This window comes from Salvelinus namaycush, chromosome 3 (assembly GCF_016432855.1).
Source record: "Salvelinus namaycush isolate Seneca chromosome 3, SaNama_1.0, whole genome shotgun sequence".
Taxonomy (NCBI): domain Eukaryota; kingdom Metazoa; phylum Chordata; class Actinopteri; order Salmoniformes; family Salmonidae; genus Salvelinus; species Salvelinus namaycush.
Window position 1 is genome coordinate 80,544,999 of NC_052309.1, and position 14,847 is coordinate 80,559,845.

The 14,847-nt window shown below is 44.8% G+C and overlaps 2 protein-coding genes across 4 annotated transcripts; one reads left to right on the plus strand and one right to left on the minus strand.

Annotated features, from left to right (window-relative positions):
* Positions 1-442: 442 nt before the first annotated feature.
* Positions 443-7,944, minus strand: LOC120040281 (TBC1 domain family member 17-like). Its single transcript, XM_038985480.1, has 17 exons — positions 7,774-7,944; positions 6,538-6,633; positions 4,688-4,765; positions 4,488-4,605; positions 4,180-4,363; positions 3,787-3,898; positions 3,533-3,703; positions 3,214-3,339; positions 2,985-3,088; positions 2,774-2,868; positions 2,561-2,677; positions 2,320-2,420; positions 2,107-2,206; positions 1,774-1,871; positions 1,511-1,627; positions 1,331-1,417; positions 443-1,216 (listed from the first exon to the last, which is right to left on the minus strand). The coding sequence occupies exons 1-17, from the start codon at positions 7,801-7,803 to the stop codon at positions 1,022-1,024; spliced, it is 1,929 nt and encodes a 642-aa protein (XP_038841408.1). The 5' UTR covers positions 7,804-7,944; the 3' UTR covers positions 443-1,021.
* Positions 7,945-10,636: 2,692 nt separating this feature from the next.
* Positions 10,637-14,246, plus strand: LOC120040292. Of its 3 annotated transcripts, XM_038985491.1 has the most exons (7): positions 10,637-10,765; positions 11,517-11,754; positions 11,939-12,353; positions 12,451-12,715; positions 12,796-12,879; positions 12,954-13,126; positions 13,216-13,353. In XM_038985491.1, exons 3-7 carry the CDS (start codon positions 11,964-11,966, stop codon positions 13,351-13,353), a joined length of 1,050 nt encoding a protein of 349 aa, XP_038841419.1. In that variant the 5' UTR covers positions 10,637-10,765; positions 11,517-11,754; positions 11,939-11,963. The 3 variants fall into 3 exon arrangements, with proteins under 3 accessions (XP_038841419.1, XP_038841427.1, XP_038841434.1); XM_038985499.1 differs by having other exon boundaries at positions 11,517-12,353; positions 13,216-14,246; XM_038985506.1 differs by lacking the exon at positions 11,517-11,754 and having other exon boundaries at positions 10,641-10,765.
* Positions 14,247-14,847: the final 601 nt, after the last annotated feature.

Below are 14,847 nucleotides of genomic sequence, written 5' to 3' on the forward strand. Positions count from 1 at the left end.
TCTGCAACCCCCATCGTGTACTACAGTACATTATCAAACTCTCTCTCCTATGCCCCATATCATCCAATATACAATCAGTGGCCAGTTTATTAGGTATACCACCCCATTCACAAAAATGGTTAGCTCCTACAGACAGTGAGTGTCATGGCCTGCTATATAAAGCAGGCAGGCAGACAGGCATTCAGTTACTGTTCCATTGAATGTTAGAATGGGCAAAACAAGTGACCTAAGCGACTTTGAGTGCGGTATGACCGTTGGTGCCAGGTGCACCGGTTCCAGTTTCTCAGAAACGGCCACCCTCCTGGGCGTTTTGTGCAGGACAGTGTCTAGGGTTTACCGAGAATGGTGCGACAAACAAAGAACATCCAGTCAGCAGCAGTCCTGTGGGTGAAAACAGCTCGTTGAGGAGAGGTCGAAGGAGAATGGCAAGAATCATGCAAGCTAACAGGCAAATAACGGCGCAATACAACAGCGGTGTGCAGAACGGCATCTTGAACCGCTGAACTCGTCGGTCCTTGTCACGGATGGGCTATTGCAGCAGACGAGCACACCGGGTTCCATTCCTATCAGTTAAAAACAAGAAGAAGCGGCTCCAGTGGGCACGCAATCGCCAACACTGGACAATTGAGGAGTGGAAAAACATTGCCTGGTCCGACAAATCACGATTCCTGTTGCATCATGCTGACGACAGTCAGGATTTGGTGTAAGCAGCGTGAGTCCATGGACCCATCCTGCCTGGTGTCAACGGTACAGACTGGTGGCGGGTAAAGTAATGGCATGGGGAATGTTTTCCTTCGCACATGTTAGGTCCCTTGATATCAATTGAGCAACGTGTCCATGTCCCGAATGATTCAAGCTGTTATGGAGGCAAAAGGGTGTCCAACCCAGTACTAGATGGGTGTACCTAAAAAAATAAAAAATGTTTAAAAACCTGGCCATTGGGCGTATATCTTCCTATATGAAACACCTCACATTGGTTAATGGCTTTCTCTCCTCATGTCAATCACCCTGTCCTTCAGAGTTACGGGTAGGTAGGGCGAGGGCGTGCTGCTGCAGCAGCAGTGCTGTTACTTGACTGGCTCGTTTCCGTAGCTGCTGCCTGTGATTGGCTGAGAAGTTGCTGTGTCTCGTGTGACTCTGATTCTGGGCTCGTCTCGTCATCAGGGCTGGGGGGAACGTACAGACCAATGACCTCCTGCACCTTCACCGGCAGCTCCTGAGAGACAGAGAAGGAATGGAGAGAGGAGAGGTTAGATCAGTTAGATGACAATACACAATGTTAAATATATCATGTCCAAATGAATGTATCCTCCTCTAAGATATTCCCTACTTTGCAGCAGGCCAGCTGTAGGTAGTTAGCTTCTGCTCCTCGTAGGACTGTCTGCAGATCCAGCTTCATGGTCAGTTCATTGATGTGCTGCACATAGAGAAACATACACAGTCGTTAGTACTGTACACACAAACAAATAGACATCATTAAGAAAAATAACTTCAAACATTTCCAACAAACCTTCAAAATAGTGTTGAAGTCGTGGTCAGAGCCGATAAACTCCCCCCTCTGTGATTCCAGAATGGAAGCGGCCATCAGCAGATGGAAGTTTTCACAGGGCAGACGAGTCCAAAGAACCTAGTACAGAACAGTGCGTTCACTGTGTGTTTACTTACATATACTGTAAAACGAAGGGTCTTTTTTCCATATAGTGTGTAGAGCCTACATGCGAGTGTGAGTGTTGTGTGTGAGTATTGTGTGTTGAGTAGTATCCACCCACTCACCTCCCAAAGGGACAGGATGTCCTCGAAGGAGAACTCTCTCTTAAACCAGATCAGTAACCAACGGAAACAGAAGCACAGAGAGCCACTGTCCTGGGAGTCTGAAAGAGAGACAACATAATAACATAACAATGTGAAGAATGTGAAGAATTGACTATGTCAATGGATTACGCATCCAGGTAGTTACATAACACACCTTGAGTTAAGGTCAAATATAATCAATTGGCTGATTGGAGAATTGACTGCATGATGAATGTCTACCTCACTGAGTAATAACACGTTTGGGTTATGGTGAAGTGTGAGAGAAACAGTAACTGAGTGATAGTCATTGTTTACCCAGGTAGTCAAGGAGCTCAGGGTCCAGAGCCTTCATCAGCAGGCTGAGCTGAAGGAGCTGCTGCTTCATGGCCTCCTGAGACTCCTCAAAGTTCTGGTGCTGAGGGCCGGAGAGAGAGAGAACATTAAAAGAGTGTATAAATGTATAATGTTATGTTTTAACACTCTTATGTGGTAATATATGAGTATTTAACAAGAGAGTAAGGTGCTTACCACCATCTCCATAAAACCTGTCAGACACCAGAAGGACTCCACTTCGTTCTGAGTGACAAAAAGGAGAGGAGCCAAGAGGTCACTCATCCCCTGGACATAGCCTGCAGGGAGAGAAAGAGAGAGACAACAGGAACCACAAGGAGAGAGGAGAGTCAGGTGTGAGATATTGATAATAAATACAGTTGAAATGTGATACAATGGCTTTGAACTTTCAAGTGTAAGGACAAGGGGAGTGGCTTACCCAGATCAAAGTTGAACATGCAGTATGTCATCAGCACGTCATTGAGAAGAGTCAGGCCTGGGTTGTCGTTGCCAGAGAAGAAGGTGTTGTGTCTGTCCGTCCGACTCACGTCCCTTTCTGTCCAATCAAAACATGAACAGATAAGTAACAAATCATAAAATGTGTGTCAACCAATGACGCGTGAGATCATGTTTAACAGACAGCAACACCGACCTATCAGGCTGCGATATCCTCTGAGGAGGGAGTTCCTCATCTCCTGCTCTTCACTGACTGACTTCCACTGAACCTTCATTCTGAAATACTCATCTCTGAAGACAGAGAAACACAGAGGCGTTGAGATTAATTTACACACTCCCGTTTAGACAACAGTCCCAGTCTGTGGTAAGAGAGCCATAACACGCGAGGGAGATAATAAGAGACTAACGTTTTCATCCTCAGAATGTCCTCCCTCTCTTTCACAGTACTATTCCAGGGATAGAAACCCAGCAGAAACTTCCACACGTCCTTCCTCAGGGATGGTGTGATACCCTAGGAGAGGGAAAGGAGGGATGGTTTGAATGACATGGTGTAGACACTGTACAGCAAAACACATTTGGATGGAAGATGGTGTCAGGTGTTTTTTACAAGAGAGGAATTATACTGTAAGGTCTTACCCCCCTGAAGACCAGCTCTTTGATTTGCTGTGGGTCCTTCACACGCCCCTCTGGGTCCAGGAACTCCTCCCATTTGTCGAGAGGCTGTCCCCTGGTTACGTCTGGTTTAGGGCCAAGCTCCACCCCCTGGTGCCACCAAAAAGAGAACTCACCATTGATATCGCCATCTGTAATTTATAGCCAACATCTGGATGCTATCGCCATCCGTAGGTTACAGACAACATCTGGATGCTATAAAGTGAGGTCCTCTTCTCCATCTACTCCACAGATGTCAGGGCTAGTGATGAGTTTACATCTCCACCCCCATCCCCCCACTTACACAGGTGATGAGCTCAAAGCCTGGTTCGTCGTCAGCTGAGGGGGGCCCATGGTGGTCCTGAGGGCCACGGGGGTGGAAGGGGGAATCTGGTGGTCGTAGAGCCCCTCTGAAGAAATTGGTGACCTTGGAGAATCCCCCAAAGGTGGTGGCATAAGGGTCCTGAATAAACCGCTGGGAACAAAGAGATTAATAAAATTATAAACACACACATTACACCTTCTCAAAGAATAGCACACACAAAACACAAGACTTACAGAGACGAGGTCGGAGCTTCCATCGTCAAAGAGGTGCAGCTCATCAAAGGACTGAGAGAGAGCCCCAGAGTCATGGGGATACGCTAGGAAGAGACGACCATCTACAGGTGATCTAAAACAAGAGAAAAACACAGTCAGGCAGATAGTAAGAGACACAGACAGCGACAGAGAAGATATAGAAGCTCAGAATAAAAGAAAACGCTAGCAAGAAAGAAAGAGAGAGATAGTATGAAAAAGACGCTTCAAAATGTATGTAGTAAGGGGTTGGGTACAACAGCTGCTAAACTCTACTGTTCAGAGTCCAGTTAAATCCCAGTGAAATGCCTTGAATTCCTCCGAGGCATTGATCTGAGAGAGAGAGAGAGGGAGAGCTGGCTGTCTGCTGCTACTCACGGGGCCAGGATGATGTAACGCTGCAGGGCCCTCAACAGCTCCCTGGTACCCCCCCTGTGGAAGTGCAGAGGAGGGAGGGGGTGGCCACCCCTGCTGGTAAAAACCAGGAAGTTACGGCCCAGGGAGAAACGGGACCGTCGCAGAGAGTACAGCTCCGATAGAGGCAGGGAGAACGACCACTGGCCTGGGAACAGAGATGGAGACATCAACATCAAGAATAGCACTATACACTTGCTGCACCACACTTGTGAGTATAGCCTAGTATGAGAACTACAAACGCAGAAGGCAAGTTATAAAAGTCTACGTACTTGTCTCTTTGACGGGGGGGTGCTCTCTGATTCGGTCTCTCTTCACTGTGCTGATGACTGCCCAGTCTGGCTCGTAGCCAGGGTCAAAGTTGGTGTCCTCCACCCCTCCTTCTCCATCCTAACAGGAAGACAGGCCATATATAAAGAACATGAAGAAAACAGAGTGATGTGTGTCACTAGTGTATTAAACAAGCGCTCACCTTTTTAGTGTAGAATACAGCAGCCGCATTGCGGCCCTCGTCCTCTAGTGCGCTCCACTCCAAAGCTGGCTCCCCACCCTGTAAACATAGACAAACACCTTAGTCTAGTCCAGAATAATGTGTGATAGCCTAAAGCTAAGAAGAAAGGACATACTGTATATGATCTATAGGCCTATGTGTTTGACTAAAGGAAGCAAAACAAAGTTACTGATGACAAAGACTTCCACCACAGGGATGAGTACACTTTGAATATGACTAGAATTGGTTTTCGATCAACCAATAGTCATATTTTTATTTATTTTTACCCCATTTTTGTGATATACATTGGTAGTTACAGTCTTGTCCCATCGCTGTAACTCCCGTACGGACTCGGTAGAGGCGAAGGTCGAGAGCCATGCGTCCTCCGAAACATGACCCCGCCAAGCCGTACTGCTTCTTGACACACCGCTCGCTTAACCCAGAAGCCAGCCTCACCAACGTGTCGGAGGAAACATCGTCCAGCTGGCGACCGATGTCAGTGCGCATGTGCCCGGCCCGTCACAAGGAGTCGCTAGAGCGCGATAGGACAAGGACATCCCAGCCAGCCAAACCCTCCCCTAACCCAGACGACACTGGGCCAATTGTGCGCCCCCTCATGGGTCTCCCGGTCACGGCCGGCTGCAACACAGCCTGGGATCGAACCCGGGTCTGCAGTGACGCCACTAGCACTGCCTTAGATTGCTGAGCCACTCTGGGGGCAATATTTTCATATACAGTGAGCTCCAAAAGTATTGGGACAGTGACAATTTGTTGTTGTTTTGGCTTTCTCCTCCAGCACTTTGGACTTGAAATGATACAATGATGAGTTAGAAAGTTATCATACCCCCAAAACATGCTAACCTCTCACCATTACAGTAACAGGAGATGTTCGCATTTTTGAGGGGATATGATATTTATGCATCTAACTTTCTCACAACTCATTAAGGATTATCCGTGATCATAGTAGCATCCACAATAATGTGAGGTGTTTAGAAACATATTGTATTCTTATTTACAATAAAAAAGTGACTCCAAAATGACAAAATACATTATTTACCATAAATTTCTATTGGGCACAAAATCTGAATCTAATCTGAAACACAACCAAAACAAACAGCAAATGTATCCAATAAGTTTGTAGGTTCACAAGCTTAATGTAATGATTGCATGCTAGGAATATGGGACCAAATACTAAAATGTTGACTACTTTAATACACATAAGTGAATTTGTCCCAATACTTTTGGTCCCCTAAAAAAAGTGCTGTAACTCCTAAGCGGGTGAAAATACCCTCAAATTAAAGCTGACAGAGTCTGCACCTTAAACTCATATTCATTGTATCATTTCAAATCCAAAGAGCTGGAGTACAGAGCCAAAACAACAATAAATGTGTCACTGTCCCAATACTTTTGGAGGGGTGGGTATAATTTGTGGAACGTTCCAACAGGAATCTGTCCCAAAAACGTTGTAAATAACAAAGTTGCCAACAAACAACGCTTACAACGTTGTATAGCGGCAGAATAAGATGCCGGGTAGGGAGTGGGCTATTTCATTACGTTTTTCACTTACCACGTTTTTTACAAAAAATGTCTGTCCTCACTCTGGTAGTCTATGGACAAACATTAAGAATACGCTACGTGGTGAGCTGATGCCTATTCGGCAGATAGTTAGCTAGGTGAATTGATCATGCTACTTTGTATGCATTGTTTGTTGGCAACCTCCTTGTACTTTACTTAGTTTTTGGACAGATTCCTTTTGGAACGTTCCACAAATTATACCCACCCCTTTTGGAGCTCACTGTAAATATGGTGTCTATGGGAGAAGCCCAACTTACCCGTTCCACTATACGGATGAATCCTGGGATTGTGGTGTCCTGGTTGCTCCTCTTGGCATTGGTGTGAAGGTACACCCCCTCCTTCTCAAACACCAGCTGTGTGACAAAACATATGCTATTAATAGAATATAATTTGCTGTGAAAACTAATGGCAAAATGTCATGTCATGGATTCCAGTGCAATGAATCAGAAAGTGTGATCGAGTGGGAATAGGGTGGGGAATGACAATCATATGACATCCCAAAGAGGATGAGTTAGCTGACTTTACTGTAGCCTTCAAAATAGAGTCACATGAACACTCAAAATAGAGTCACTCACACAGTGATTCCACCTGTGTGCCTGCCAGGGGTTTCTCCCAGGTAGTGTCTGGTACTGGTACTCCCTGTCTATAGCTCCATTCCTGTGTATTTTTTTCCTCTTGTGTTACCATTATATTTTTAAACTCGGCATTGTTGGGAAGGGCTCGTAAGCAAGCGTTTCACGGTAAAGTCTACACCATTTGTATTCGGCGCATGTGACAAATAACACTTGATTTGTGTCTACTGCAGCTCAGAATCGAATTACCCTACTGGACTTAAACTGACTGAACCCAAATGGATAGATCTAACTACCTTCCATACAAATACAATATACCATCATATCTATCCTGAATATTACCCGAAATATATAATCAATAATAATTTGACAGCTGTGACATCAATTCAGGTGAAATATTACATAAGCCATCCTCCACCAACGAACTGCTCAAACGTTTAGTTAGCTAGATACCGTAATCACATTCACAGGGACGTTTACAATGCTAATTCTATGGAATGGGGATCCTCGGCCTCGGGACCCTTTCTTCACTGTAAACAGGTCTAACTACTATTAGTAGCTGTTAGAGAACCAGCAGTGCATATTGCTTTACATATTGAAGTCTGCCGTGGAAAATAGCACAGCTATGATGATATTTCTCGTGACCAATTTATTGAACAAGTAATATATCACGGCAGCAAATATCAATTTAATCTGGAAATAATTATGAAGCTAGCTTGTTTGTTTGTTGTTATAACGTTAGCTAGCTAGTTAGCTAACTGTTACTGTAGTTACGTCAGCGTCCCCAAATATCACACGACTTTGTTGTGAAGGTGATAGTCTAGCTACAATGGTGATAACCGAGTTTATTTAGTTGGCGGCCCTTTAATACAGACCGAATCAGACGAAGACGAAATCTAAACTTCAATACATTGCGCTTACCTTGTGACTAGTCTCAGCCTTTGGCTCCATTTTTCTTCCACTAGCCTTTTTTCCAAAACAAATGTCGTCAGGAGAAGACTTCCGCCTTCATATACTGCACCGTCTACGTTATACGTCAGTCAGGTGGTCAGGAACATCAAGCAATCATAGGTGGTGGCACGTCTAAATTGGAATAGATGCCGCGTTCAAAACAACGGGGTACTCAGAACTGGGGAATCAGAAATCTCCGACTTCCGACTTCAGTGCGTTCAAAACAACAGGGAACTCGGAAAAAACGAGCTCCGACTCGGAAAAAACGAGCTCCGACTCGGAAAAAACGATTAGAACAGTTATCCAACTCGGAATTCCAACTCGGGAAGTCGGGCCTCTTTCTAGAGCTCCGACTTTCCGACCTGAAGATCAGAGCTCACCGATGTCAGTGAGGCAAAGGTAAAAATCTCTGGATTAACTATCTAAATGTAGTAATGAATAAATTGGCTAAATTTCTTTAAATGGACAATATTGTGAACTGTCTTGTGCAAGTTTTAAATTGACACAATAGCTGTTAACAAGGGTGTCAGCTAGCGATGATGTGCAGGAGCTTGCAGGGATTTGTAGTTTTGCATGATGTCCACCTTGATGCTAATTATCATTTTCGAATCTGAGAGTAAATAGAGCCGAATATACTGATAAGTCAACTTGTCCGAGATTTACATGATTATCAAAACGTCACACCAGGGTAAGCATACACGAACACAGCCCTTATGTGTTTCTGAAATCCCATATGGGAAAAATGTATGGTGGAAAAACGATTGGAACCATTTCTCTGTTTGACAACTAGGTTTTATGGGTATTCAAATCAAATTGTATTGGTCACATACATATATTTAGCAGATGTTATTGCGGGTGTAGCGAAATGCTTGTGTTCCTAGCTCCAACAGTGCAGTAGTATCGAACAATACACACATCTCAAAGTAAAATAATGGAATAAAGAAATATATAAATATAAGGACGAGCAATGTCGGAGTGGCATTGACTAGATTTTATTTCTTTATATTTTCTTTCACCTTTATTTAACTAGGCAAGTCAGTTAAGAACAAATTCTTATTTACAATGACGGCCAAACCCGGACGACGCTGGGCCAATTGTGTGCCGCCCTATGGGACTCCCAATCACAGCCGGTTGTGATACAGCCTGGATTCGAACCAGACGTCTGTAGTAACGCCTCAAGCACTGAGATGCAGTGCCTTAAACCGCTGGAATACATTATATACATATGAAATGAATAAAACAGTATGTAAAAATGATTAAAGTGACCAGTGTTCCATTATTAAAGTGACATGTGATTCTATGTACATAGGGCAGCAGCCTCTAAGGCGCAGGGCAGGGTACTGGGTGGAGGCCAGCTATTGATGGCTATTTAACAGTCTGATGGCCTTGAAATAGAAGCTATTTTTCAGTCTCTCAGTCCCAGCTTTGATGCACCTGTACTGACCTCGCCTTCTGGATGATAGCGGTCGAACAGGCCGTGGCTCGGGTGGTGGATGTCCTTGATGATCTTTTTGGCCTTCCTGTGCCATCGGATTCTGTTGGTTTTCTGGAGGGCCACTGGTGATGCGTTGGGCAGACCGCACCACCCACTGGAGAGCCCTGCAGTTGCAGGCGGTGCAGTTGCCATTCCAGGCAGTGATACAGCCGACAGGATGCTCTCAAATGTGCTTCTGTAAAAGTTTGTGAGGGTTTTAGGAGCGTAACCAAATTTCTTCAGCCTCCTGAAGTTGAAGAGATGCTGATGCGTCTTCTTCACCAAATTGTCTGTGTAGGTGGACCATTTCAGATTATCAGTGATGTGTACATCGAGTAACTTGAAGCTTTTCACCTTCTACACTGCAGTCCCGTCGATGTGGATGCGGGCGTGCTCCCTCTACTGTCTCCTGAAGTCCACGATCAACTCCTTTGTTTTGTTGATGTTGAGGGAGAGGTTATTTTCTTGGCACCACTCCGCCAGGGCCCTCACCTCCTCCTTGTAGGCTGTCTCCTTATTGTGGGTAATCAGGCCTACTACTGTTATGACACCTCCACTGTGGGGCTCTATTCTTGCAATATTTGTCAGTTTCATGTAATTATGAAAATGGCAGTTTATTAGGCATCAGTGGTGGTAATTAAAACCCCAATGCGTATAGTGAAACACTTCTAACAAATGTATGAGTGACAGTGAGTATCCTGGTGCTGCCACCAATGTAGCAAAGAACAGAAAAATCACACTGAAAAACAAGTGGTTAGGACAGAGATAATTTAGACAGGGAGGCTGATGAAGGCAGCAAGTGGTTGTTGTTGTCTGTCTTCTCAAAGTTGCATCCCAGTTTTAGGACTCCCGAGTGGCACAGGGGGTCTAAGGCACTGCATCTGGCTATATAAATACATTTGATTTTATCTCAGGGCTAGAGGCGTCATTACAGACTCTGGTTCGATTCCAGGCTGTATCACAACCGGTCGTGATTGGGAGTCCCATAGGGCGGTGCACAATTGGCCCAGCGTCGTTAGGGTTTGGCCGGGGTAGGCTGTCATTGTAAATAAGAATTTGTTCTTAATTAACTGACTTGCCTAGTTAAATAAAAATGTAACGTTTTACTCTCCTCTCTTTCCTTCATCTGCGCTGCAAAATTAGAAGACAGTTTAGGCGGGAATAATATAGAGATTGAAAAGCCTACCAAAAGCATTTGCTTCCACCTGTCAAGCTCTCCATCATGTCAGATCGGTGAGGATGAAGTAAATTATACCAGTAGAAGAAACCATGATAAACTATTGAGATGCAACCAGCCCCAAGCCTCGTCCAAAAGCGCGTCCAAAACAAGACGAGTACGAGCCCGCCCACATTCACGTGTAAAACGTGCGTCTCGTCTAGCGTCTCTAAACAGCAACGTCGGAGTCTAGGGGAGACTATCCTTGAGAGATAAAGAAACAGTTAGAACTAGAAAAACGCTTGCAACAGACGAAATAAGGAACTGAATGTGTAAGCTGACTTCTGTTCTTTCTGTTTATTTGTGTCTGTGTGTGCTAGTGTCTCTGCAAAGGCGAGAAATGAAGGTGAAATGTGTTCATGTTGGGAGGAGAGTGCACAGGAGACCAGTTGGCTAGCATGTTAGCAAACAAACAAGCACAAACAATCCGCAGTCATGAAAATTGCATTTTCATTTAAGTGCTTTCCTGGTAGCAATAATCATAGGGATGACATTTAGAAACGAGCTGGGTAAGTCTAGAGCAGGCAGTCACCCCACAAGGTTTTGGCAGAGCCAGTTCGTATGCTAACGAATGCACGAGATTGAGGAAGGGGGGACGACGACGTTGAACTGCGACAGTTCGCGAGACGTAACGACAGGTGGACAACGTCTTCCCACGGTTAGCATAGGTCTATTTTGGAACATCCTCAAACTGCCACTGAGATATTGACCACTAAGATATTGACCATGAACTCAAGTCATGCAACAAGGCAGTCTGACGTCAGAAAAGTTATATGGAATTGAAATGTATGTACAGTATTTGGATCATGTGCATTTGACAAATTCTATGCTTGAGTTTAGTGTAATCTAATTTCATGAAGTTTCAACATGCATCATTTTATGAGATTATCTGAATTCTGGTTTAGTGATAATCTAAATAGTGCCTAGCTAGTGACATCAGCTAATATTGCTATAATGACTAACAATGCAAACTTTTTTTTTTCGAGCAACTCAAGCTTTATTTCTCCATTTTGTTTTTTCCAGGTAAAACCAGCAACATTTTCATTTATCTCTCCCCTAGTTCTCTCAGGCACACTGACATGAATAATATTAAACAATCACCTTGTGCCTCAAACCTGCTTTATAACAACTAAGGATAGTTTTATTCTTAGCTTAAACCAAACCAGCAATAGAAAAAGGATCCTAACGTTTCCTCAGATTAGCCAAAAGCAGATTCCCAAAACACATCAACACTACAGCCTACATTCCAGTGAGAAAAAAGGTAAACTTATCACAAGACTTGTTAACAAAAATATATAGTATTTAATATCAAACTGCTGGCTGAGTCCTACAGGTGCCTGATTACACTAACCTAAACCATTTTAGCTATTGATCAATAAAAACAGTTACAAAGCATCTATACGTTCCATAAAAGCTAGCCCTAATAAATTAAACACATCCAACAGTCATTGGCAGTCCTGTTTACCCATCATGGCCTCCATCACCCAATCATCTGACCCCGAGATCCCAGACAACCACAAAGAGAGCTGGCTGGCACTACTTGCCGCAGCGGAGGGATATTGTCAGAAGTCAGGCTGCGACCTGGCTATTCTTACAGCCTGTAAGAAGTTCTGGCCATCTGTAGTGGAGGGAGATGAGAGGAAAAGGGAAAGTGGCAGTGGCTTGCCTGCCGGAGGCCGGAAGTGGGATTTCTCCTATCACGTGTGGGGTCAGGGGGCTTTAGCTGAGTCTTCGCGGCGCTACATGGACGACATTGCGGTGCTGCACTCCACATCTATGCTAACGGCGCATAGATATACACGTCTAAGTGCAGGAGACGGAGGAGCTAAACTGGTAGTGGACATGCCCACTGACAGGGCGGTGAGTAGACTGACTGTCAGTCATTTTGTTCCATTCAATGTGGCTGTCATTCATAGTGCTGTGTGTGATCGTAAAGTTCTTAACTTCTCTTCCACAGGGCCTAACAGGTGAGGGTGGGGTGGGAACCATCAGTCCCAATACCACACTCTATTCGCAAAGCTACCCATCAATCTACCACTCAGGGGCTGTCATTGGCCAAGCTGCTGGGCAGCATGGGAATGGAGAGAGGGAGCGAGAAATGGCTGTGATGATAGAGGAGGCTGGACGAGGGAGAGACATTCCTGGAATTGGGGACTTGGAGGAAGAGTGTGAGGAAGAGGAGGACATGGACGAAAGGAGCCGTAATCTGAATGAGACTGCAGGTGAGCACAGCTCTGTGGGACTATTTTTTTTATCTCCAGGTCTGAATGACTTTGTAAATATTCATCTCTCTCTGCTTCAGGAGTGTTTTCCATGGATGAGGACTCGCTGTCTCGTGACTGTGAACCATTCTTTGAGTCCGATGGAGAGGAGGAGAGCACTGATGGTGAGTGTATGTGTGTAGTAATATGAGTTAATGATGATCTAATGCTCTTAATATGTGCCTCCTCTCTGATCCAGGCTCGTTAAGTGAGGACTGTCCTCCTCCCCCGCGCAGCATGGCCATGGGGCAGTCGTTCTCATCCCGACACCCCAACCCCATGAACATGGCCCGCTCCCTCCCCGTGTCTGTTCCTGTGTGGGGATTCAAGGGCAACAGACCCCACCAGGGAGAAGGCCACAGTGGGGAACGGGTCAGTCAACCTTTATTTAAAAACATACAGCTCTCTCTGTCAGTCAGTCATTCTGACACACATACCCACTAACTGTCTCTGTGTTGCAGGCTGGTGTACCTGACCTGGATCATATTGCTGCCAGCATGAAGGCCCTGTTGGCCCCTGGAGCCAACGACGGAACAGAAATGTTTGGAGGACTACCTCGCCCTCGCCTCAACACGGGAGACTTCTCCCTCAAACACTGAGAGAGCCAAAGAAAGTGAGGGGATGAAGGAGTGAGAGAGTGTGTGTGGATGAAAGAGAGCCAATTGATTGGCTGGCAGGCAGAAAAGTACCCCTGTGTATTAGCTAATCACTAACCCCAAATTTGGTAGTAACAACAGTGAACCCAGAGAGGATTAATTGACATAACATATGCTCGTATACACACTGAGATCATTTTCAACACATTACATTACACCCGTACACACTTAAACACTACAAGACAACTCACTACACACAACTTAACTTCAAATGTGCTCATAGTGACCCACTGTACGGACCAACATGGACACTAACATATTGAAATGTTTCTAACTGACACAGGTGTTGACTGTTGTGGGACTTTGCCAAGTAGATTCGTGGAGGATGGGTCACCCTTCTAGAAATGGTTTGCTCTAGGGGGCTTTTTAACATGAAGCCTGTAGCTTTTCAAATTGTGAGTGAAGGGCACCATGTCTCCATGAAACATGCCTTTTGTACTTCTACCTTGCCAATGAATGACTGACTGGTAGAACGATAGTAAGTGTACAATCTCTGATATTGACACTATTATAATAATAATGTATTCCAAATGTGTTGACTGTGAGAGCGAGAGAAAGCGGAGGAGGCGAACAGAGATGTATCTATCATCTCCCAACTTTTCAAAAGCAGATAAATGTTTTAATTTGAGTAGCTGTATGATTTAAATTAAGGAGCAACATCCGTGAATCAGGCTGTTGGTTCTGACACTGAATATTATTTGGATGCAGTATAATGGCTGTCCTAGAGAGGGCAGTATCAGATTAAGAACTATCCTGAACAGAAATAAACACAACATGTGAAGTGTTGGTCCCATGTTTCATGAGCTGAAATAAAAGGTCCCAAAATGTTTCCATACGCACAAAAAGCTTCTCTCATTTTGTGTACACAAGATAATCCATCCACAGGTGTGACATAAGAAGATAATTAAACAGCAATATCATTTCACAGGTGCACATTGTGCTGGGGACAGTGAAAGGCAACTCTAAAATGTTTAGTTTTGTCACACAACACAATGCCACAGATGTCTCAAGTTGAGGGAGCGTGCAATTGGCATGCTGACTGCAGGAATGTCCACCAGAGCTGTTGCCAGAGAATTTAATCGTAATTTCCCTACCATAAGCCGCTGCCAACATCATTTTAGAGAATTTGATAGTACGTCCAACCGGCCTCACAACTGCAGACCACATGTAACCACGCCAGCCCATGACCTCCACATCTGGCTCCTTCACCTGCGGGATCGTCTGAGACCGGCTACCCGGACAACTGATGAAACTGGCTTTGCACAACTGAATAATTTGTCAGAAACCGTCTCGGGGAAGCTCATCTGCGTGCTTGTCATTCTTACCAGGGTCTTGACCTGACTGACTAAAGTAGGTAAATGCTAGCCTCCAACGGCCACTGGCACGCAGGAGAAGTATGCTCTTCACGGATGAATCCCGGTATCAACTATAGCAGGC